We start from the raw sequence: 24,401 nt of genomic DNA, 5'->3' as shown, positions 1-24,401 counted from the left end.
TCCATTCCCCAGCAAAACTTGTCCATCCCCCTGGTGCATAAAGCCCAGGCACCTCGTGCCGCTTCCTATTTCCATCTCCAAACAGAAAGAGACCTTTCAGGCCTCCAGCCTTGCAGCTGTGCCTTTTCTTCTACTTCTCACGGATCACACCTAGCCAGTGGGTCTACGCCTAGGTTTCCTCTGCACCAGACCTGTTCCAGCACCTCCCCTATGGTCCATGGGGAGAGCTGGAGCCAACTTCCCACTGCTACAGACATGAATTTACTCAGGCCAGAAACCCCTTGTGGCCACACGTCTTGTAAGGGCAAGTCCAGGTTTCTTAGCACTTCAGCCCCACGTTATCCTCCAGTGTCGGCCATGGTCTGGTTGCTATTTGGACCCGAAGGCCAGCAATTCTGTTCCAAAGGGCACGAAACTTGGTTATCTCCGACCCTAGGGCAGGTGTGGCCATCGCAGAGCACCACAAAGCTGGGATTATTATTTAGATTTTCCTCTTGCCAAGTGTGTGTGTGGGGAAATTCAGACTTCCTTTTCTAAAACTATTCAGAGACTTGCTCTGGAAGGCGCCTCACTAAAGCAGCTTTTAAAAACAACAGGAACCAAGCTTCAGCCTCCGCCTCCCGCACACGCTGAACCCCAGCCCACTCCCCACCCTCGCACACCTCCTGGGGAGGGCGGCCGCGCCGAGCACACGGATGTGGTCGCCTACCTGCAGTACGGCACCGCGCACCCTTCCTTTCCCACTCTCATGTTTGCCTTTTGTCTAGATTAGGAAGTGGTTTTGGTCCACGTTTGTTGGTAGCTTTGCTTTCTCAGGATCCCGCACCGTTCAGACACTAGGATCTGGCAGAGAAACTCACGCTCTCAGCACGACACGGGTGTATGATACAGGTACGAGGGTGGCCGGACAGAAGCTCCCCCCACGTTATCTTGCCTTTTGCTCTTACCATCACCTCAGTGACCACAGTCCAGACCTTAAAACCCCCGTACCAACAAGTTCTCACATTCCATACAATCTCTCAGCTTAAACCAGCCGCTTTGCACTTCTGGTTTCATTTGGAGGCTTAGCCCGAGGCAGACAGCTGTTGGTTACAAACAGCTTCCCATTTCCAGCCAGCAGAGTTAGCCCAGAGGACCCCACAGGCTCACACTCCTCCTGTGGTCCTTCCACGTTGTCCCTCTCACTGGGAGACCCGGGGATGGGACCAGCTGGGAGCTGTAGGAACGCTCCTGTGAGCCCACGTGAGGAGCTCCCCACCTGCCTCGTGGTCAGAGCATTCAGGTGCAGAAGCAGAGTCACACAAGCCATCAGACACAGTAAAAGGAGCAGCCGGTATCCTAAACACCCTGAGGGGCAGCTGTGTCAAGACAGGGCTGTCTGCAGGCTACCAGGGCTTCTTCCCTCCCCTCTTGCTATCTTCACAAAGACTTTAGAAAGAAACCAAGTCTACGCAGCAACAGCACTTGTGTAACTGAGCATATTTCACCCTGCAGCCTCGCACACCTATGCAGAGAGGAACACTTAAAATGAACACTCGCGTCCACCTCCAAGACGTTTGGACCCGTTCTAGGATCACAGCCGCAGGAACTTTTTGCCTCGGCCCACGGCAAGACCCGCTGTGTTTGGCTGCAAGTGGTTTCAGCAGCCCGAGCTGCATCTCCCGGCGGGCAGAGATTTGCATACGCAGCCTGCCAGCCAGACCCCGTCAGCAAACATGCGTACACGCCAACTCGACCAAAAGTGGCAGCTGTGGAGACGTTGTGGATAGCTTTCTGAGAAAATCTTTGAGACGCAATTTGGCATCTTGCTGACAGAAGGGAGGCTTCCCCCCAGGGACTCATCCAGTAACTTGCAATTCAATGGTTGCAGCTCTGGAGACCAGCTCCAGTAGCTTGTTTAGCTGCGTACAAGAACAAGTCTTCAGCACAAAAGCACCTGCGTGCCACCGACCTGTAGCACTAACAGCCTGCGCTTGCACTGAGTTTCTCACCATCAGCCTAAAAGCTTGCTTAATGGCACCACTAAACAAACTATTCCACGAGGAGCAAAAAGAAAAGCAAACCAGGCTGCTCCGAAAATTCATCTGAAGCCTCGGCTGAGCAACGAGCAACCCAAAACGAAGCAAAGCAGCCCCCTGCGAGCTGAGCGAGCGGCTGGCAATACTGACCGGGCTGGAGAGCTGGCTGGGGGCAGGCAGCTGCAGGCTGCAGGGCTTTGCTCGGTGTTTCCTGTGCAGCCACAGCTTGAGGAAGGCGCAGATGCGAGGAAGCTTAGGGTCCCTCTCCATTCTCCCATCCCGCTCAACATCGCACAGCCCCGCTGCCGGCCGGCTCCCGGGGACGGGGCGGCCCCCGCAGCGCAGCACGCTTGAGGTTGCCGGATGGAGGAGATGCAGGTGGTTAAAGCCCAGCTGGCAGATGCGCAGTGGAGACGAGCGACTCAGTCGCACCACGAGGCAGGTTCACGCTCCCACTCCCCAGCAACAGGGCTTGTGGTTGGGACTTTTTTTTTTTTTTTTTAGTTTTGGTTTTAAGAAAAATAGTTCTTACGGCTCCTTGTTCATGTTTGGTTTCTCTGCTCAAACAACACAGAAAATGTGCGTGGTCTGCTAGGTTGAAGCCTGACTTCCATCTAGTACCGCACAAATCTCACGTCAGGCTCACACTTTGGGGGTATTTCCACAGCAGGGGAGTATTCTGGGAACCTCTTACTCTCTTAAAAGGAAAACTGAAGAAACCCCGCACAGAAGTGTGACAGCACTTAGGAAAGCTGCACACCTCTGCTCTCACACTTGCAAGGCGGTGATGGGTCACTCACAGTGGGATTCGGTGTGCACCGATCCCACAGGCAAATCCTCTGCCACCCCTGGGGTTACATCTAGTCCTTCGCTAGCTCCGTGCTGAACACAAGTCCTTGCTGGGGATGGTGGAGTTAGCTAAGAGCCACCCTGGGCAATTCCATGCAAGGTATTTTATTTTTAAAGGCAGTTCTGAAGCAGACAGCTTCTGAACACACTGCTGCTCAGATTTATTGGCAGGACAGAAGAGAGGTATTTAGATTTTTTTTCCCCCTTTTTATTTCTAACCAATCCTTTTTGCCTCATTCCCCCTCCACGCCTATGTTTCCCTTTGACCTTTTCAGTGGGTCAGGACAGACAGACGTCTTCTGCAGCAACACCCTAGAGAGCGCAGATAAGACAGAAACCCCTTGAAATGAGTAAAATGACACCCACACACCTTTGCAATTAGAAATAACTCCGTGTCAGTATTGATTTCTGAAATCCTCCAGAGTGCAGAGTTTCAAAAGAGGATCTTGGTTTGGACCCAGAGAGACTATGAATGTCTTCCCTCCTCCACCCTGCACCGTGTTCTTTGATAACCGATAACGAAATGATTTCATACCAGGAGCCAGTTGGTCCCAGCTCTACAAAAGGAACCTCAACAACGAGGTCCAAAGCAACTGGGAGGCTGAGTAGGTGCCAGAGAACAGTGTGAAACAGCACGGCACAGCTGCTGAACAGGAGTCCTCGCGAGACCCAGCTCTTACTGACACCCACTGCACTCAGCCACAGCCCCAGCAAAGCAGAAATCACGTCCACAGCGTGTGGTCTGCAGACGAGCATCTCCACTTCCAAGGAAGCTCTACATTGCTCGGTGAAGCCACACAGGAGCTGCAGACAACCAGCCAGCACGCAAACCCGGTACACTTTCTCGAAGATCTGATAAATTTTGTTCCGACCACACCAATTTTACGTGCTATCAGCAACCCAGCACTGGGAGAGGAGCCCGTAAAACACGGTCAGGAAAAGGCACCGTACACCCATGTAACTACGCCGCTGGAGCCCCCGCCCCAGCAAGCTGGCAGGATCAGAAAGCTGCAGGAGACAAAAGTGACAGCACGTAAAGGGGTTCGGTGTGGGGAGGAAAGAGGAGGAGGATGAAGTCAAGTCTAGGATGTCATGTGAGCAAGTGACTAATCGCTGCTTTCTGTATTAGCAGTTCCACCTAGCTGAGATGGGTCGCTAGGTGCATGCTGCAAGGAAGGGTTTTTTTTTCTGAGGTCCCTGTGAGCGCTGCTTACGCCCTCGCACATGTGCCCGTGTGAGGCTGCAGGGACCACCTGCCATGGCACCAAGTGCGAACTCCACACACGAGTCTCCTGGAGGCACGCGTCTGCAGCAGGCTCTCTTACCTTGTCTGCTGGGTCCTCAAGGTCTTTCTCTATCCAAGTGATGTCTGATTTTGCCTGCGGAACAATAAACGAGCGTCAGCACAGAGGGACTGTGATACTCTGCTCAAGTTTTCCCAACGAATTTGTTTAGCAAGACCAGGCGAGCTGTGTACAGTCCCCGGTTGTGTCCCACCACGCACACCGCTCCTCAGGATGTGATCCTGAGCCATGTTGGTGGGTCCAGGAGAGCAGGAGGAGCCAGGAGGAGCCAGCTGCTCTTAAAGCCTTTGACAGGCTCCGACAGGCAGCGGAGAAGGACATGGTGCTGGCAGTTGGATACACGTGTTTCCCAAGAACCAGAGCACCACCACCAAAGAGGGAGACTGGATTTCTGGCAGGTTGATTAACGTTAAATCAGATTTTGCTCTGTTACATCTGGACGGGCTCCAAAAGCATCTGTTCTGGTAGCGATGACCCAGGTTTCCAGCACGGCAGAGAAGTCTGGCACCCCAGTGGTGAGGAGAGGGCTTCTCCTCAAGGGCACGCTCAGCATTTCTAAAGCAGCCAGGAGGAACGTATTCAAACAGAAAAACTCACCACATCCCTCGAGGGCAGGGAAGGGCCAGCTCAGCTGCTGTGACAGGTCCCTGGGCAGTATTAGAAATATTAGTTTGCACTGCCTCGGGGACCAGACACAATTCTGTGAACCCTTCCAGTGAAACGCAGAAACATTTAAAGGGAGCTTAGGAAAGAACTGCTGCTCAGCTAGGAAACGGACGCTTCTCCTCCCAAAAACTCGGATGGGGAAGAAGTTTTTGGATGGACAGAGCGTAGATCCCTAACCTGCTATATTTTTATGAATGCACGTAGATAAGCTGTGGCAGCTAGATGCTCTCTTGTCTGGTTTTGAGAGAACAAGCTGAAGCTTGAAGAGAAAAACCACCCCAAAAATCAAATCACATTCGAAACATTTCCCCTGAGAGGTCCATGCCTTCAGCTTGCAGATGAGATAAAACGCATGTGACTGCGCACAGAAGGGATCTAAGGAGAGACTTGAGCTGTGACTTCTGTTGTTTCTTTCATAGCCGTTAGTCAGCACGACGAACACGTGGGAGCCTGCGGCGCTGGCAGGGCTCTACGGCGCCGAGAATGTCACCGGGTGGGCGCAGCGCGAGGCAGAGCGACTGCGACTGGCTGTCAGCAGGTCTGAAAGTAGGACAGGAGCTACGGAGAAGTGAGAGAAGAAAAAGCGAGCCTTGAGGGAAGGGAGGAGCCGCAAAAACAGCGAGATTAGAGTTAAGAATTAACTGGTTTTAAGCTCCGGAAGGACTCGATCAGATCGGAGGGGGCCCTTGTGTTCACCTCTTCCTCTCCTTCCTCCACCGTGGTGCAGGAGTGGCCGAGGTCTCTTTTGGGAGGTCTGGGAGAAGGTGGCTGTCCCACCTGGCCATGGTGGGAAGCCAACGTCCTCGGCAGCCGGCAGAGCCACAACTGAACCCCTTCCCGAGCCCTAGTGCCCAAAAGTGACCACAAAACCCTCACGGTGCCCCTGGGGATGGCACGCACCCACAAGGAAACCCGCTCCTTCGTGGCTCGGGGACCAGCGAGAGCTGAGCCCGCTGGGGAAGGGCTGGCTTTGCTCCCAAAGGCACAGATCTCTGCAGGTCCAGCCCACCAGCACAAGACACTGCTCCAGTGAGCTATCAGCCATCTTCCGACGCCCACGGCCTCAGGGGAGGCCATTTTACACAGATCCCTCCACGACTGGGAAATTACATTCGCCACTCCTGGAAAATAAAAGAACACCCACGCCCGCCGACCAGGTTCGAGTCCAGGAAGTGGCAGGAGGCAGAGGAGGAGACAACTTCTTTTGAACTTCTCAACGCCGCGTTCTGCCTGCACAGATGGCTCAGACACCCTGCACCAGGGGCTGGGGACACGCACAGTTTCTTTCCAAGACCAAGTTCAAAATACAAGTCCTCTCTCCTACTTTCCCCTTTTTTGAGGAAGGATTTTACAAGCCAGAAGCCGAGAGACAGGTTTGTTTTTGCTCGCATTTTGTCACTTTGCTGGTTGATATAGTCACATCTAAATGCAAGAAAAAAACTGCAAGAGCTAGAAACAGATTATGCTTTTGGCATTTCGCTTCCTATTCATCAACAACTAACCAGAAGCTGTTTTAATTTCTGTTGCTTCACACATGCTCTGGTCCCAAAACATTCCCAAATTCTGGCAGCACCTAGGAAAGACACTTCTTAGAAAGCAGCTTTACCATCAGAAATGCCTTTCCCAAAAGCGAAATTGTTAATTAATAGTGGACAAGGTCTGGCTCTCCAAGCTCGGGCGATTCGCCGACTTCTCCCTCCGCCCTGCAGAACAGACAGCACCGTACTGCACGCAGAGCAGATATTTTACCAGCTCGACACTTGCCTCCTGGATCCTTGGCTTGCTGCGGAAGAGGAGCCTCAGCATCTCCAAAGCTTTAGGCTGCTATTCTCCCATAGTTTGCAAGCTGGCTTCCGAACTTAGAGCTCTCTGCAGCACCCAGCCGAGCACGAGAACCCCAAGTAGTAGTTACGTCACTGGGATGTATTTTGGGAGTTTTCGCTGAAAGGAAACTGTGGTTTCAGATGGGGAAATTGCATTGTGTGGTGATCGCTGCACAGCACCAGCGACCAGAAGAAAACACAAGAGGACTTTGGTGGTGCTCAGGCACAGCTCTTTCCATCAGCAAATCTCAGCGGGCTGTCCAGGAGGACTGGTCCTGTAGTCCCGTTTCACAGGCAGGCACGCAGAAAGAGCAACTGAGCACACTTAGCTCTTCCCCACAGTTACACTGCCCCTGTCCTGAGGGGCACAAGTGATGTTTCCAGCCCAAATGTACCTCGGCTGTTCGAATGCAGGATTGCACCTCTCCAGGGAAGGGGCCAGGAGGAGCCATTTTCTGCACGCTCCCCCCGTTTGTCCCTGCCCCATGTCACAGCCTCTGCTTGGTCATCTGCAGCTTGCTGCATCAGGTCTTTTAGAAACCGCGGCGAGGCCCCACGCGAGGTTTGCACACTGACATCTGACGAGAGGGTTGCACAATCCAGCCCGCTTGCTTCGGGGTCAGCTCCTGCGCTGCGCCACTGCCTCTGTGCAGCGCTCTCAGACATCCAGAGGTGTCCTAACACGGCCGGGGGAAGGAACTGGAAGTGGCCAAGTCAGGCAGTGCAGGCATGGGGACTAGAGTGGAGGGGAAGGAGGGCTTCAGTGTCACGGCTCTGAATTCTCTCCCACTGTCTGTTTGCAAGGAAAGCAGCGAGCCGCGTGCTTACTCCCAGTTCCCATCAAGAGACCATCTGCATGTCTTCTATGCAAAGCAGGTGCCCTAGCTGGCTCCTGGAGTAACCCAGCTGTCTCACCAGTGTCACTGCGAGGTCACTTGCTGTTTTACAGAATCCCGCTAGCCGTGCCCGCTCTGTACCTGAAGAGTCACAGTTGCTGCTTTCAGAAGTGCCTGCTCCTGCTGAAGGACGTGGCAGACTCACAGCGTCTGCGGCTGGTAAGCTGTGCGGCGCTGCCCTGGGCTGCAGCATGAAAGCTGCTCCCAGGCCGCAGGTGTGTCTTCACGGGAGCATCCCAACGGCTCTTTTCCACTTACACAGCCTGTTTCTTGGGGATCACGCCCTCCTCCTGTGACAGGAGACACAAGGGATCTCAAAACAATTCCGTAGCAGGGAAACACAGAAGCTGGAGCTTACATTTGGGCAGCCAGGACTCGTGCAAGGAATGAAAGCAGCTCCAGAAGGCAGGCCTGCTTCAGTGTGGACGTGAGAAGGCACGATCGAGTATCTTGGATTGTGGTCTAGCCTCTCTTCTTATCAGGCTTCTGACCTACATGTTAACATAGCTGAAGCTGCAGCACAGTTTCATCCTCACCTCTTTCTGCCTTGCCAGGACCTTGCTCAGCCCGCCCGCCCCTTCTCTCACCTCCAAACAGTGCTTTGAATTCCTGAGGCTTTTCAGAAGGAAGAGGCCCATCCTGAAGTCCCTCTGCTAAACCCAGAGACCAGAAAGCAGTCTTGGTTGGAAGCAGAAGCCATCTTCACTTCAGGTGCAGTTAACAGATAGTTAACAGATAGGAAAGGCTGCTGAAAGAGCAGAAACCTCAGTACTGCGCTTTGCTCTCTCTGCTCCCACAAGAAGGGACCAGCACCAAATATTCAGTCTGTTAGCTGCCTATATGGTGGTACATCTAAAACAAGAAGCATAAACCCAAGGAAAATGCAGCACAGGCAGGCAAGCTGTGGGTCTCAGGGCAAGAAACAGCCCAGCTGAGCCAACACAAGAGCCTTCCGCTGTCACGCTTCCAAGTGACCTCGTGCATCCACGCTGAGTTTGACACTCTTAGGGCAGATTTAAGTTGCTTCCAGGCCTTACTCCGTATTTTTTGAAAAGCAAAAAGGTGGTGACAGAAGTGGGCTTGCCAATTCTTTCTGTTCTATACCCACGGGTCCTGGGAGAAGCAATGATGCTATTTGAGCAGCAGTGGGCCAGACACCACCGCTGAAGCACCAAGACCCGACTGTAAGCTCGGTGTGAACCTCCTGTCATCAGCACATGGGTCCTAAAAAAAGATGTCACCCCAAATCCAACGGTGCCAGGTCCAAATGGATCCCAGTGTGTGGTTTGAAAATGCCGTAATCCAATTCTGTGTCAGCAGACAAGCCTGTAGGGCTAAGCTCCAGCAAGTCCTAACATCAGCTCCATACAACAGGACCCCGTGCTAGCTTGCTTTAAATCCGAATACCCAGCGGACTGCCTCTGCCTCCTGCCTGGATCCAGTTCCATCCCACCAAGCTCTGCAAACACCAGCACAGCAAGAGGGGAGAGAAGGATCGGCGTTGCACAAACAGGAAGCCGACGGTGTGAAGAACTGCTGCCTGAGGAGAGGCAGCTGCTGCCACCTCAGCACGCTTCAGCAGGGGAGCTCATGCCCCAAAGACCAAAGCGAAGTCTCAGCAGAGATTTCAGCTGCGGGCCAGGCCTGAAGGTCTCGAGCAGGAGCAGGATGAAGACGACCTCTGAGCTCTTGTAGCCCAGAGTGCACAACCGCTGGGGTTGCAGCCAGCGCAGCCCCCTCCAGCGCAGCCCCCTCCCCATTCCTGGGGGCTTGCAGGAGGGTGCCAGCCTCAAGGGCACGGGAGCTTCGTGCTCCTGAACTTTTGCATCAAGTTATTTTGTGCAATTCACTTCGGAGCGATTACCGTCCCGCCGAGCAGCAAGTGCTGGTAACCAGGGCTCCCACCCTAGAGAGCGCCTGAAATAAGCGGGAAGCAAGGGATCCCGCTAGCTCTCATAGGAAGCAAATGTGCTTTTTGCTGCTGTAGAGAGCAGAGAGGCGAAGGCAGCTCTGTCTGGAACGTTTTTTCTTTTCTTTTTTTTTTCTTTTTTTTTTTTTTTTTTTTAAAGGTGGTGGTTCTCAAAAAGGGGAACAAAGCAAAGAAACCTCACCAGCCACTGCTCCCCTCCTGCACAGCCCTTATTTGGCAAGACTGACGGGCGGCTGCTCTCGTTTGCAAGCACAGGACCAGCAGGACCACCTACTTCTGTCTTCGCTCCTTTGGTGGGTCACCTCCAGGTGTTCCTGGGAGCACCCAGGTTTGGCCCCAGCCTGAGAAATCCCACGTGAGCACCCGTCCCTGAGCAGCACGGCTCCCTCCGGAGCAGAGCCCTTGTGCCCTTGTAAGCGAAGGGCTTTGGCTTGTGGTACGTGCGTCGAGCGGACCCAGCAGGCGGCACGGAGGGTGCAAGGACCTGTTTAGAGAGATGGGCTCAGAGGAGGGACCAAGAGGAGGGAGATGTGCCAAAAGCACGCTCAGATCTCAGGGCAGAAGCCATTTTGACACGAGAGGAAGTGCTGCCCACAACAACAAGATGGTTGTATTAGCAGCTGCAGATTTTAACTCGCTTTCTTGCCATCTACTAACTTCCAGGAAAGCGAGGCAGGCGACGCTAACTGCCCCCACAGGAAACCTGCCCTCCCACCGGCGCCTCTCTCGAGAAGCCCACGGCTGCTCCTGGACCTTTTGGGAGCTGGCTGCCCCGCCAGGCTGAGAAATGTCACCGCGTACCTGCGCTGAACGCACGCCCTCCCCGCAGCGCGGTCACCACCCCAACCACCCCCTCTGCCAGCCCTTGCTGGGAGGGGAGAGGAAGAGCTAAGTCAGAGTAAGCAGGTGCTGTTACTCCTTGTTTGTTTAGGGGAGGGAGCCGTTTCCTGGCCTGCCAGGAGAGCAGATTCTCCAGAAATATGGAGCGTTACAGGCTGGGTTTGAACCCCGCTGTTGGCAAGGACAGTCAGTTCTTTTCCTGAGAATTTCACAATAACACCAATCTTGGAAGAGACCTGGGAACAGACTTTTATACAACCTGTATCAACCAAGAGATGGCTGCAGATTTGAAGCTGAAAAGTGGTAGCCGGCAGTATTAAATCCAAGTTTTGACAAGGCAGTTTTCCCTCCAGTTCAGAAGAGAAGTTAAAAACCAATGACCAGCCAAGCAGAACATTTTGTGAGATCATAATGATTTAAAAAACAGCTTGGAGAATTCAAGAGCCTCTCTTTTTCTAATCAAGCAGGCATTTCAGTATCACGGTTGTATTCAAAGATTAATTTCTGAAGCCACCTCTCTCGCGCTTACGCATACCACACAAGCAATTAAAGAAAAAATAATAATCATTTGAAACCTCAAGCAGATTTAAAAACCTTTCTGCCCAAGAGAAGAATCTGTCCTGATCTCTTGCACATGTTCCAACCGGTCTAATTCCTGCCCACGCTCCCTGTGCCGTACCAGCTCCCTCAGCACCGCATCTGGCCTCCCTTGTGGGTATGAAACCTTGTGGGCTCCAGCTTTCCTGCTCCAGCATCATCCAAAACACGACCAAGCATCGCTGCAGGGCTGCCTGCTCAAAGCAGAGGGCTGACCACTCTTTCGCTGTATTCTACAAGACAGGGGTACATTAGTTTAGTATGTGCTTGCACTCATCTGCAAAAGGTCACGGAGAAGAGATGGAACCTCTCGCTTGAGCCCCTCAGCCACTTCCACCCATACTCAGACCAGGAAAGGCTGCAGAAGAATTCACTCCTGGAAGGCGCATGAAAAGAGGCTGCAGATGCAGGGAAGAGCTGTGCCCACGCCCTGCTGAGACACGAGAGAACTCAAAGCAGCTTTTGCAAGAGGAGGGAGAAACAGGACAGCACGAACACGGACAGAGCTTAAAAGAAGAGGGAGAAACTTAGAGCAATCCAAGAGGCAGAGCTGTGGGGAGAGAGGCAGCTTCATTAGCCCTGGCGCACTTTAAGCTCACGCTGAACACGGTATCGGCTGTTTTGACAGACAAAAGCCTCCGCGAGGCAGCCCGAGCGCACGGGGTGGGGGAAGGCAGGGCCCACCCGCAGGGCGGCTTTGAAGATGGAAGGCTTGGACAAAGTCACTTCTACAAACACAGTTAAAGAGCACCGGAGACTTCGGCAACTGGAACTTCCTGATAAGTGGATAACGATGGGGGCGGATTCCTGGCAGAGAGCTTTCAGGCTAGAGCTTTGCAAGAAGGGATTGCGTAGAAAGAACAGCGCTGCTACGGGAAAGAGGCACGTCTCACCCCGCGCCATCTCCGGGGACTGTTTTATTGGTCTCCTGGAAAACAAAACAAAAAACGGGGCAGGGAGAAAGAGAAAAGAATCGCAGAACACACAGCTAGAGCTCTGCGCAGTGATTTATGAGGAACGCCGGCGTTACAAACCCTGTTTGTCGCCTTCGTGCACCAGCTCTTGCCGGCACCTGGGAGAACCGACTGACCAGCTCCATCACGGCATGGATAACGCCAGGAAACTCCCTCCACGTGGCTTTGAACAAAAGCCACAGAGCTGTTCACGCCAGGCATCAGAGCATCCTAGAAGCACTCCGTCATTCTCCTTGGGGTAACTCCTCTCCATTCAGAGAGGCAGCCAAACGCTCAACAGAAAATTAATTCGGTCACCCTTGGGAACAATTCTGCTGCCATTCTGAGCAGCGATCTTGGCTCCCCCCGATGGGGGTTATAAGCAAATCCCTAAAAAGGGAAAACTCAAACCAGGACAGTCCAGTTTTACCCTGTTTGGTGTTTGTTCAGAGCAGTTCCACCCTGTCTTTTTTTTCAAGGGCCCCTTCTTTCACCAGAAAGCTTCTCTTGTACGCAAGAAAATGACCCACATCTTCTTCCGTGGAGGTGGATGGAGTTGTAACAGGAAGGAAACGCTGCGAAATCCCGGAGGCTACAAATAGATACCAACGCTCTCTGGCAACAAACAGAAGAGCAGCAGTAACAGAGCACAGGATTTCCCAGCAGAGTGCGGTGGCAGGGCAGTGACAGGTTCCAGCGCGTGCAGCATGGGCTGTGTCGCTACCAAAAAGGGGCTGAGCAAGTGGCGGGGCCCAGAGGCACCCCTGCCGCCCTGCCGCAGGCTCCCCGGCCGGGCACGCTCCAGCAGGTGGCACTCAGAGCTCCTTCAAAGCCCAAAGCACATTTCTGAAGAGCAGAAAGGGTTCGTTTCATAAATGCCTTCGTCGGAACATCCGGCACCCCTAAGATTTAGGAGTTGATTAAGGGATAAGGTGTTTTCTCCACCAAAGCCTGAGACTGAAGGAAGGGGGAGACAGAAGCTGGCCTGACAGCAGAGCTCTCACAGCAAGGCAAGCCCTTCTGCTTCACAACATCCTTGTTGACCTGCTCTGCTGCTACCTGACTCATCTGGCCAGGAGCACCAAAATATCTGCTTAACGCCACAGAGGTCAGGTCCCTCGTGGGACAGAGGGGAGACAGAGAGCAGAGAGACTCAGGCACAGGGATGCCCCTTGCACTCCACGATCTCTTCCCTGCTCCTGGCCCTCTCCAAGGCAAGACATTCTGGCACCAGATCCTGCAAGATTTTTAAAAAAAAAAAGAATAAAAACACAAATAAAATCTCTCCACCCTTTCCAGGCACAAGCCACAGCTGGCCAGGATCAGCTGACAAGGAACAGTTTGGGATAAAGATACGAGCTCAGGCAAAAGATCTGCCCAAAACACCTGGAGACTTTCTGACAGCTCCCTGGTGCCACTGCAGCCAGCCACGAAGCCGCAGCTGCAAGAAGAGCACTCGCAGGGGGCAGGACTTTGCACCCAGCAAAATGAGATACCAGAGAGGAAAACACCTTTAACTGCTGGCAGATAAGGAACTACTTAATTGTGCAGCTTCTAAAGGACAAATTGGTTCCCGTACAGAAAGTGCAAAGGATACTGCGAGCCTTTCCTGCAGCCCTACGGATTCTGCTTGCAGGCAAGGAGGAGAGGCAGTAAGTCTATTAATTCTCACCAAACTCGGTTCAACTTGTGTGCTGATGGTGGTAAAACCAGAAGACCACGGCCCAGGTTTTTCTAAATGAAGAATATAACTCCTAGGAAGCAGCCCTGAAGCACTATCCTCCCCGTAGGCACCATGCAGCTGTGCTGCTTTCAGTGCAAAAAGGGAAGGCTCTTGCTAACTGAATTGGAAAATACAGCACTGCTTGCACAACGCGGACTGAGACCGGTCGCTGCCCCTGGAGTTATCGTGGGCTGTGGAAACTGTTCTCTATCGCAGGAACGCAGGAATTCCATACTCCTCCCACAACACACAGGCTGCGGGTAGTTTTCTTCTCGCACGACGTGAAAGTCTCAGGTCTCGCTAGAGCCTTTGCCTGGTGTGTCCCAGATTTGGCTGCGCACACACCGAAAGAACCCACCCCTCTCCTGCCCCCCAGGAAGGACAAATTGAAAGTAAAGCTTCACATGCTTTCAGACAGTGGCTTCAAACTATGCCGGTGTTAAAATAAAAACCACATCCAAAACACACCCCAAGCTGTGTGTTACTAACACCCTTGTGAGAACGTGCAGGATGAGAGCCTGCAAAGCACCATTTTTCATTTAATTTGAAAAAAAATACTGTGGCGGCCAGCAACCAATCCCTCCACTGCTCGACCATGCCACAAGGCACGCTCCTGCTCCGGGTCCCTGGGCGAGGATGGCATAAAATGAAGATTTCCAGCCTTCCCCTTCCTAAATATCACAGTAGAGGAATTACAGACACCTTGAATAGTAGGACTATCTCATCCTGTTTCCTAAATATACAAAAACTGCTATTTTAAGGAGCTTCTTTCTTTCTTTCTTTCTTTCCTTCCCCGCTGCCCTTGCCGAGACCCAAGGCTCCCCTCTCCCAGCGCTGCCCACACAAGCTAGCCCAGAAGAAGCAGGACCCCCAGACGCCACAGGCACACGAGCCCAGTGTCCGGTTTAGCACGCGGTGCTCCTCGGTGGCCTGATGACAGCGCACAGACATCGCCTCCCCCTTTCTGTAACCAGAGCCCGTGTATTCCTCCTCTGTAAGCAGGCCAGCCCGAGCCGGAGCAGTTCAGTTAAATGCACCTCTCCTCACAGCGAGGGAATCGATACCACCACATCTCGGAGTGCTTACGGGAGCACAAAACGATTCTGCTCGCAGTCGAGCCAGGATTCCTTGACCCACGGCAGAAGCTTTGCTGAAGTCCAGGTTTCAAGTACAAACGAGGGACGAATGCCCTCGTTTGCTGTACCTGAAGGTGAGGGGGACATTTCCCGGATGCGCACTCCGTGACTGGCGAGGGAAGGGCCCAGATTTCATGCTGCACTTGGGTAAATCCTTTTTGCCTTAGAGCGCCGTTGCAATGAGATCAGTTGGAGTTTCTCCTGAGCCCAGCCAGCTGGGAGAGTGCCTCTGCTTTCCTCACCGCGGAGGCAGCGCCAGGCAAACAAGCGAGTAGATTTTACTGAGGGCAAAGGGGAAGCAGAAGGGCTCCGGGCCAGGCTGGAGTCCTTACAGGAGAGCTGGGGCTCAAAGCCGTCTGCATGCAGAGCTTGTGAACGCTGCCTGCCCCCCGCACACTTACAGCGCCGGCGGGAGCTGCTCGCGCTCCCTGAGCCATCTCGCTGCTGCAAGCTCCGCAGGACAGTCCGCAGCCTCTCCCCGCTCCGCGGCAGCGCCTGACAGGCAGCACCGTGCAGCCGGGGGGAAAAAGTTATTGCAGCTTCACCTGGAGCTATGGAAGGAATTTACTGCTCGTATCAAAACCACGCTTCAGCTTCCAAATAAAGCTGACACTTGTAAAGCTGCAGGAGCTTCAGCGACTGCCTGCGCGTGCAGGAGGAATCCCAGATCTGCCTCTGAGCCAGCGATGAAGCCGGTTACCCTGCAGCAAACCCGGAGTGAGACTCGCAGCTCTGTGTTTAGTAACACGGGGCCAGGGTGCCATGCTCCAGAGACCCAGGCCCACCCTGTGCCCTTTCAAAAATCAAATGCAAGTTCTTCGGTTTGAGCCCTTCAGGGTCCTCTTCAGCACCAGCACTGCTCTTTGCCTGGGCACAGAGGCAGCTGCCACCACCACAGCACTTCCCCACCCCATCTCCTGTGGCCAATTCCACTCTACCTTTCCGTCAGTCAGAGAGAAGAGCGCACAGCTCCCCTTAACCCTCTGGAGAAGTGCAGGCAAAGCTCTGGCTTTGCTGACGCTTCCTCCCAGGTCCACAAAGAACTTGACTTCGCTCCAGTGCCCTCTCTGCCCCCTCCAAAGTGCACCCATCTGCCCCCGCAGCTCCATCCTGAGATATGTGGCTGAGGAGAGGATGGCAGGAGGATCCCTTGCTTTGCTGCAGGCTCAGGAGAACTCACCCCTTTGAACTCTCATGGGGAGATGGATGACACGTTTCCTCCAGGTATGGCATACAATAAAAGAGGAGTTTTTTTTTTTCCCCCTCCAGTTAAAGAGGCTTCCCGGATACAGAATCTGAGGCAGTTTCTATTAATCTCTGAGGTGGAGGGAAATGGAAGAGGAGAAAGCAGAGCAGTTGTGATCGGTCAGAGCTCTGCCGGGCGCGACGTGCACGAGGGCTGTTAGAGCGCTGCTCGCGAGCTCTGCAGCCTTCGCTGCATTCCTCCTGTGCAAGTCCTGTAAACTGACCCCTCTTCAATTATTCATTAGAGTCTGCAGCTCATCAGAGACTCTGCTCCTCAAACAGGCGTTTATTTGTTATTTTTTTAAAGAGCTCAGAAGCTTGCTGTTAACCATCGCCCGGCCTTGCCAAGGACGAAGAGCAAACGTTCTGGCAGGAACGAGGCAGGCAGCTGTCAGGCGTTACATTAAAAACAAACCCACTTGATTACCTCGACTGACAACACGGAGCAGCCGGCTTAAACTGAGCGCTTTACCACTGACAGGCTGAGAAGCTGCACGTTGGAAGAGAGCGGCGGTATCTGCAGCTAGTCCTTGAGGTGGGAAGGGGAAGGCAGATTTCCAGGCAGTGCTAAGATGTTCTGCTCCCACCAGGTTAGGCCAGGCCTTGGGGTCCGGCCCAGCAAGAGCATTCTTTGCTAAGCGGCTGGAAGCAACCAAGAGGGGCACTGGGCAGAGAAGGGATCTGCTGAGATATCCATCTCTTCCCACATTCAATAGCTCTCTAATTCTTGGAGAAAACAGCAACAGCTGTGCAAACACACCGGGTCTCTGTTTCAAAGAAGAGCATTTCACTTGTTTGTTTTAAAACCTTTCATTTTAAGAGGCTGCAATTGGAGTCGTGTCCTGTGCTGAGGATCACACTGCTGGACTTCCAGCAACAAGATCCGCGCTCAGCCTGGAGTGAGAGTTCGCCTGCAATGCTGACAGCATACGGCAACAAGAGCCCTTCACCACCTGGACACTAGATGGGCACGCAGGACTTGCCCCCTCTGGCCCCCCACTTGGGGATGCAGCTCCAAAAGCTGTCAGAGGATGTTCTGCCACGCAGTCAGCGAAGCCAAGCAGCAAGAGGCACAGTGCAAGAGAGGTGTGCTGCTGGGAACCAGAGCTATGACCAAGCACTAACGCACTATGCCGTGATGGAGCAGCAACAGACTTCCCCTCTGACATCCGACTGGAGGAGCATGAAAAATTCCGCTTGTGACCAGAGGTCAGAGCAGGATTCCTCACCAGCAGCCTGCAAGAAACTGTTGTACATCCAGCTTGTGGGTGGCAGCGAACAGCTGGGCTCAAGCACCTCAGCAGGTGCACAGTAACTCCAGCAAAAGTAGGAACCAGCCTTATTTCTAACAGTAGTCTGCTGCTATCAAAGCACACAAGGACAGGAACAGAGCAGCCTCGTGTCCTTCAGCTGTCAGGTAGATGGCTACAATTCCTTCAAGCATCCCGAAGAATTACTGTGCAGAGCTGTGATTGCGACTCTGCCATCACTAGAGCTTTACAACTGGGTGTTTCACCCACAACAACACGAACTAATGTTAACATTGACGGTGCAGGTATTCCTCTGGCCCAGCAAGTCCACGTCCTCAGTTTCTGCCTTTAGCTTCCCCTGCTGGAGATGATGCAGAGGAGGATCTTCCTGCAGGCTTTACCTGGTCAGGACATGGGGATGGATCAGCAGGAGTTATCCAGATCTGGGTAAGAGCTGTGTGTTGCCCCTTGCCACCTTCTTGCTAGGGTTTGCTGCCTAAGGGCAAGGCCCAGCCTGGCCAGGTGGGGCACCTCGTGCCTGGCATGCAGAGCAGAGCAGGTCCTCGCTCCTGTCTCAAAGGTCTCTTTTATGGCACACAGCAGAGCTGGCAGAGGTTACTCATTCACCTCCCCAGGTTTCACTGCACCCTGTGATTAACACCCAAGAACAAGCTGATCAGCACTCCCAGCCTACACCAGGGTTACCTCCAGAGAGAGTGGGCACACTCGACACTGCAAATCCCCTCCTCTGCTCTTCATTATCAAATGATTTCGCTAATTGGGTGTTGTACTTTCACGTACAATTCCTCACACTTGGCACCTTCATGGAGTACATGCTCACCCCTCAGCCAAACTGGCTGCAGGGCATGCTGTAAAGCCCCAATTATGAGAGGTTTCATTTTTCCACTCAATTCAAGCCCTCTGCTGCCATTCCCCAGCTGAACAGGGACCAATCTTCAGCCTACTTGACAATTAAAATCTAGAGAACATAGGAGAGAATGAGATTCCATACCAAAAGACCAACGCACAGGGCTGGCAATTAGCCCCTGGCACAGAGCAGCTTTTGAGAGCACGGCAAGAGCCCTCGTGTTCTGCTGCTGACCAGCACAGATGCGTGGCTCTGCCGGGGAAGCCAGCGGATTGACCCGAGCCTGTCGCAGGAGATGTTTCTCTCTGGGGGAACCCGGTGTCAGCCCAACTTGTGTCAAAAAAAACAGAACAGGAAGAAAGCGGGCCCTGAGCCCTCTCTGAAATGTGGAAGATGTTGGAGGTATCAGTCGTGCTCTGTGAGCAATACAAAACCCCTGTCACCAACACGGATGGGAAATAACAGCTCTTCTCTTCAGCAGCCCACAGAAGTTGCACCGGAACATTGCGCTGACTGCACTGCTGCTATCATAAAGCCAATGTCAAATTTAAACAGGCTGAATTAACGTTACCAAAGGAGAGGTGTTAAATAAAAGACATCCTCACACCTAGCTTTTCCACAGACCTCCTGCTCAATGCAGCTGGATTAGTTGGATCGGTTTTAAAGATGTGGCCAGGACTGCCTAGCAGACTGCAAACTGTTCTAACAGATACACACTGGGAACATCCAGATAAGCAAGGATCCAGACATTAGCAATTTAGGATTGTGCTCACTGTCAGGAGAAGGTTTGGCTTGGGATTCCTATGGCCACAGAGCTGGAATGCTGTTGGGATGCCCTGACTCTGCAGAACCACACAAGGGGAGGCAGTCGCCCTGGAAAACGCTCTGCCCAACCTGTAGGATCTTGCAGGCATTTCCAAGATACTCAGATAAACACGCCAGGGTAAGATGCTTGCAGGGACTTGTGTACCACAATCGTTCTTGAAAGGTGGGAAGCCACGCAGGAATAAAAGCCAGAAGTTGTTGTGAAACGCACCAGCTGTCCCGGGAAGGAAGCGGAGCTGCAGCTACAAAGGCAACTAGAAAGTATCGGGCTATTCACAGACCACAGGCAGCCTAGCCCAAAATATCTCCTTGCTGCATCTGCAGTGACCATTCCGTTGTGTTTCATGCCCAAAGGCCCTGACGTGCAACAGGAGCAGCGAGGTGGGAGAGAGATGAGGCAGGCATCAGGTCTTGTGCCGCCAGCTGCCAAGTTCCCAACTCTTTTGAGGAACTCTTGGACTTCCTCCTTTTCAGAGTTTCTTTAGTTGTTGCCCAAGCAAATAAAGATTTTACTTCCGGCAGCATCCTGCTTATGGGGACAGGAGGAGGCATGGCACTCGTGTGGGCGTTGAGTAATGGCCGCTGTTGCTGCTTTGGCCTATTTTTAGAAGAGATCACAGAATTAGCCGCAAGAGGATAGCAAGTACAAACGTGGGATAAAGGTGCCTCTTGTCCTTACACACAGCTAGAACAGAGGGGCATGGAAGCGATCCCGAGCAACTTTCAGCTTACAGATACACAGCCTCGGATGTTTACCGCTGCTTAGTTCTCCTTCTTTAGTCCTTGCTGTAGGTGAAAAGCAAGAGTCAGCACCAGACTGCTGACGTCTGCTCCCAAGCGAACAGAAAAATACATAGATACCGAGCTAGCTGCCTGCCTGCGTCCCCCCTCTGGAGCATCAGAGCTGGCTCAGAGTGCCAGTTAGCCCTGAAGTTTAAGGTATGTGTTTATAGTAGGGATTTCATTTGTCTTTGTGCTGGTGGAATATATATACCTTGTACAAACTTGGAAAATGCGACAGAGGTTATTTCAGGAGCGCGTAGCAGGGCTTCACACATTTAAAAGTTACCGAAAATGGGATTGTCAGACGCTGCTCACAGGCATTTGGGCCATGGGGCCTTGGAAAAGTGCACAGCAGGACACCTGTACACAGCACAAGGCTCTTGTGTTCCCTTCCCAGCCTGCTGCGGGATGCTGGACAACTTGCCTGCTTCTCTGCTCCAGGCTCCCCAGCTGCAACGGGACCTTGACTCTCACGTCTCACAGAGGGACAGACATAGAAACAGAAAAGGCAAAGAAAACCCCGCATGCTTTTTAGCCTTTATTGCACCATCTTTTTGAGGGGCTGTATCTACAGCTGGGTTCGGCCAGGCTTTGTCCCAGTGATGTTCTTCAAAGAAAAAAAAAAGTCTTCAACTGTTTTTAAAGCATCATCCTTCAGCTACTTTCACGGGAGGGCAGTCTAGCCAAGCGTTTGAAGATGAAACAGGCAAAGTCTCAAGTCTTACAAGCCCAGCTGGAATCTAACCAAACGAGACACAGATTTTCTTCCGTGCCAGAGATGCAGGCAGAGTGAAGAACCATAAAACCATTATGCTCAGGGGAGAGAAGTGCAGTGTCACTGACCTGAGTTCATCTGACCCATACCACATTTCCTGCAGGCCACTGGAAACGTGCCTAACAGCTAGCCCAGGAAAGCAGAACAGGTAGTTGAGATGCAACGGCAATACTAGAAGTTCAGCGTAAGCTTCTGGAAAAGAACTAGCTGAAAAGTAGCCGATTGTTTTATGCTTAAATTTCTTTTACTAAAAACGTTATGGTAACTGAGAAACAACACAATAAGCCTCCATGGCCTTTGGCACAAACAATGATTCAGAGACAAACTGCCACAGGGCACTCATCGAGTGTAAAGAACGGGACAAACTCTAGCCAGGCCATTCAGCAAGGTCCCCAAGCCAAATCAAACACGGACAGTCATTCTTCATAATTACAGCATGTGCATATCAGAAAAGGAAATACGGAAAGGCTTGTGCTTTGAGGGCACTGAAATGCCTTTTCTGCTGCCCTTCTGCTCTACAGTGTCTTGCAGGACAGAGAAGTAAAGGCACAGTGTGCACTAGTAGGAAACACCTGTGTTGACAACATCAGTTCTCGGTCTTGTACTTGGAGAGGGTTCACATCAGAGTAATCACGTCCTTCAACATCACGTTGCTCATGTGGGGAGCAGGGAGACAGCAGATCACTTCCCTCTACCACTCCCTGCTGCTGTTAATGGGGATGCAGAGGGCAACATGACAGATGTGGAGCGTCTCCTAGCTCCACCAGGGCAAGAGAATAAACAGAAACCAGGCACTCTGCAAGGGCAGCTGTGCCAAACCCATCAAATACTCTTGCATTTCTCACCCCACCTGGCAAGATCTCAACAGAGAAGCATGTAAATATGGCACTGAAACACCCCAGGGATTCTCACTTCTAGCCCTCCTCTACAGCTGCTAGTCCACCTCCGGTGTGCTAGACTCAGATGGCCCTTTAGGAAACTTCCCGGATATTTTGGATGACCAAAGGGACAGGAGGAAGGAGGGCTTGGCTTTCCTCTTCCTCTGCTCCAGTCCCTCACGCTCCTGCATGCACTCATCCAGATTACAAAGCAGCAGCTTACAGGATTTAAAAATAGCCTTCCCCAACCCATTCACCAAGTCAGCTCACACACCACATGCAGCTCAGAGGGATGAGTAAAAGACTTAACCCTGCTGCATTTTTACCTTGGATGGAGGATTCCCACTTTCTTCTGGAGCAGCCTGCCCATTCTGCAAAGGAAGAGAACCTGCTGTTAGCACACACCAGGCACGGACCACTCCTCTGACACCCCCTGGGGCCTCTGCTCTGAGAGCATTTCATGCTGGACGAACAGGGGGATGCCACTTTCAGACATGGTACAAGAGGGTTGAACTCTTCCCTTACATCTTGGGGGCACAGCAAAAGACTCTTTCTGCCAACAAAAAAAACACTTGTGTAAACAAAGTCTCTTGCCCAGGGAGTCTGCAATTAGGGCTGGTATTGCTTGTGGGATCCGCCTCATCCCTGCACTTCTCAGGCACAGATTCCCGGGTTGGTGCGTACAGGAGTCCCGCTCTCAGCAGCGTGTGCTGCAGGGGCTGCTCCAGAGACAGAAACCCAGCGGTGCGGCTGCGCTATCCCACCTCCGGCACTCGCGTGGCAGCTACACCCTCCACTGTCGCTCCGGGACTCACGAAGAAGCAAGCGGGGGGAAACCAGGTGAAGACAGGACAGCACTGCTAGCATGCAATTTACAGCCTCACAGCCATTTTGCCTTTACATTGGTTTTTAATATGAGCTTTTATCAGTAATTTATTACCTTATCACAGCTGGTATCACTGTAGGAAATCGCCACCACCTGGCTTCAGGCCATCTTTGGCCTGCAAGTCAAGCTTCTGTTGCTGGGGCTCTGTACAAAGTCACAACAGGTGACCTGAGCTGCCTGCAGTGGCACCAGGCCAGTCACACAGCGCTGAACCACAGGCGTATCAGGTTCAGCACAGCACCGTGCCTGGAGGAGCCAGCAGGAGCAGGAGCAGAAGTGGGTGGGATTTACTTAGAGATACTCAGAGCAGGGTAAGCGTGTACAAAAGGGTTTCTGCAGAGTAGGGAGAAAAACAAGGGCAAGAAGGTTTTCCTTTGACATCTATTTGCACTCGTCTCAGGCTCCAGAAATCATGGAAGCCCTCACTTTACCTGAAAGAACAAAGCATATTTATTCACTTCTCTTTAGATCTTACAGTCTGAAAGAAGAAGCACAACACATTTGTATTTCAGCCTCAGATTCCTAGTTGAATGTTTGGGTTTCACTGCCTTTAAGGGGAAAACTTGCATTTGCTGATTTTCAGGGAGCTTTGGGGCCACTGGGAAAACCTCCTTCTGATGTTATGCTCTCTTCCTACAGCATCCACTTGGTGCTTCCACTCTCCTCCTTTCCATAGGAGGTCATCAGTGCTGTGTTTAAACTGTTTGGGTACCTGCTTGCACCTAGCTCGTAACAAAGGATGGAGCACTAAAGAGCTAAATTTCTATACAAGCGTGGTTTTCAGATAACTCAAACCCCAGCCACCAGTCTCCATGGGTCTTCCTGTTCAGGTCTCTCTGCTCCTGACTCAGCCCAGCCAGCGCCGCCTGCAGCAGCTCCCAGCAGAGCTTAGCTCCACCACAGTGCAGAGAACCGCCACACCAGCTAGGGGAAGGAAGACCTGCCTCAGCCTGATGCTGGCCCCGCAACATTTACGTTTACATGGAGTTACTCTGAGCTCCCTAAGTCACCTTAGTACCACTCACAATGGGGTTGGAGCTCCTAGGATTTTCAGGCAACAACTGAAATGAAGTAATCGCACGCTACCACGCACCAAGCTCTTCCAGAGGAACACAGGCCTGATGTTTACACAGAGCTATTAGTGACATTAGCACACAGAATATCTAAGAAATGAAGTAAGAGTTTATGTTTATGTATATCCTCCATGAAGAAGGGGAGACACCGTGCTGAAGACAGCCAGACTTGGAAACATGCTCGTGTTTACTGGCTCAGCTGTCACTGATCAACAATCTGTAAGTTGCTGCTAATTAAAACCATAGCTCTGGGAGGGCTGTTTATGTCTAAAACAGCTCGAGTCCCGTAAGAAGTACAATTTCCATGTCAGACAGAGAAATACCGCCTGGCTCATGGTCTGGAGAGCAGATCTACAAGGCACGTGTCAGGAGAGGGGATGAGTTGATGCATGGGACAAGCTCTTTTATTCCCCTGGGAAGATCAGCATCTGGCAAGCGAAGGCAGGGTCTGTTCAAGCCCTCAGCTTCGGGGCTGAGCTAGGAGACACCAGGACCTGCCAGAGCTTTTGAGCGCTGCAGTTCATCAGCTCCCTACCCCGAGGGACACTTGTTCCGTGCACTTGCTGCTGATAGCAATCAATCCTACCTGGGAACGGAAGGGACGTGGAAACAAACAGAACAGTGTCCGTCCTAGGGAGGCTTCCTGGGCACGTAAATCCGTGGCCTTAGCGAGATGAAGCTCCTAATGCAACAGTCACGTTCACGAGCTGATGTTGGATGGATTTGTACGGAGAGAATTGTAGTATTTACAGCCAAGTGTTTTCCTTCTACCCGAGAGAAGAAACAGAGCCTTTATGCCCTCATATGGGGTTCAAGAGCCATTTGTAAGCTTCCAAGATGGAAACACACTCACAACTAGACTCATCACCTCGCAGGATAACATACAGCTATTCGCCGCAGTACAAGGAGAGCTGAAATAGTTGGAGGGTTTCTGGGTTTGACGTCTGTCTCTTTAAAATGCTTTATTTCTGCACTCCCCCTGCATACCACGCACAGCGTGTTAGCGAGTGCATGTGTGTTTGCCTCCGATTGTGCCAGATCCACTCTTACCGCACACTGTTCTCCTGGCTGGAGAGGAGTGGC

General features: G+C 52.4%; 1 protein-coding gene across 6 annotated transcripts in view; it reads right to left on the bottom strand.

The window, feature by feature from the left end:
- The window catches only part of RPS6KA1 (ribosomal protein S6 kinase A1), a 42,981-nt gene that overhangs the window by 14,613 nt on the left and 3,967 nt on the right, over window positions 1-24,401 (bottom strand). The window contains exons 2-3 of one of the 6 annotated variants that reach the window (XM_040535118.1): window positions 21,686-21,730; window positions 4,193-4,246 (exon numbers count right to left, since the gene is read on the bottom strand). In XM_040535118.1, the coding sequence (XP_040391052.1) occupies window positions 4,193-4,246; window positions 21,686-21,730 (99 nt within the window). Of the gene's footprint in view, window positions 1-2,168; window positions 2,472-4,192; window positions 4,247-6,601; window positions 7,163-13,548; window positions 13,566-21,685; window positions 21,731-24,401 lie in introns of those variants that run through there. The other 5 variants (XM_040535124.1, XM_040535123.1, XM_040535122.1 and 2 more) reach the window with 5 other exon arrangements.

The sequence above is a fragment of the Cygnus olor genome, chromosome 23, assembly GCF_009769625.2.
Source record: "Cygnus olor isolate bCygOlo1 chromosome 23, bCygOlo1.pri.v2, whole genome shotgun sequence".
In the NCBI taxonomy this organism is placed as follows: Eukaryota; Metazoa; Chordata; class Aves; order Anseriformes; family Anatidae; genus Cygnus; species Cygnus olor.
Note: the sequence above shows the minus strand (reverse complement) of the source record. Positions and strands in the feature narration are given on the sequence as shown.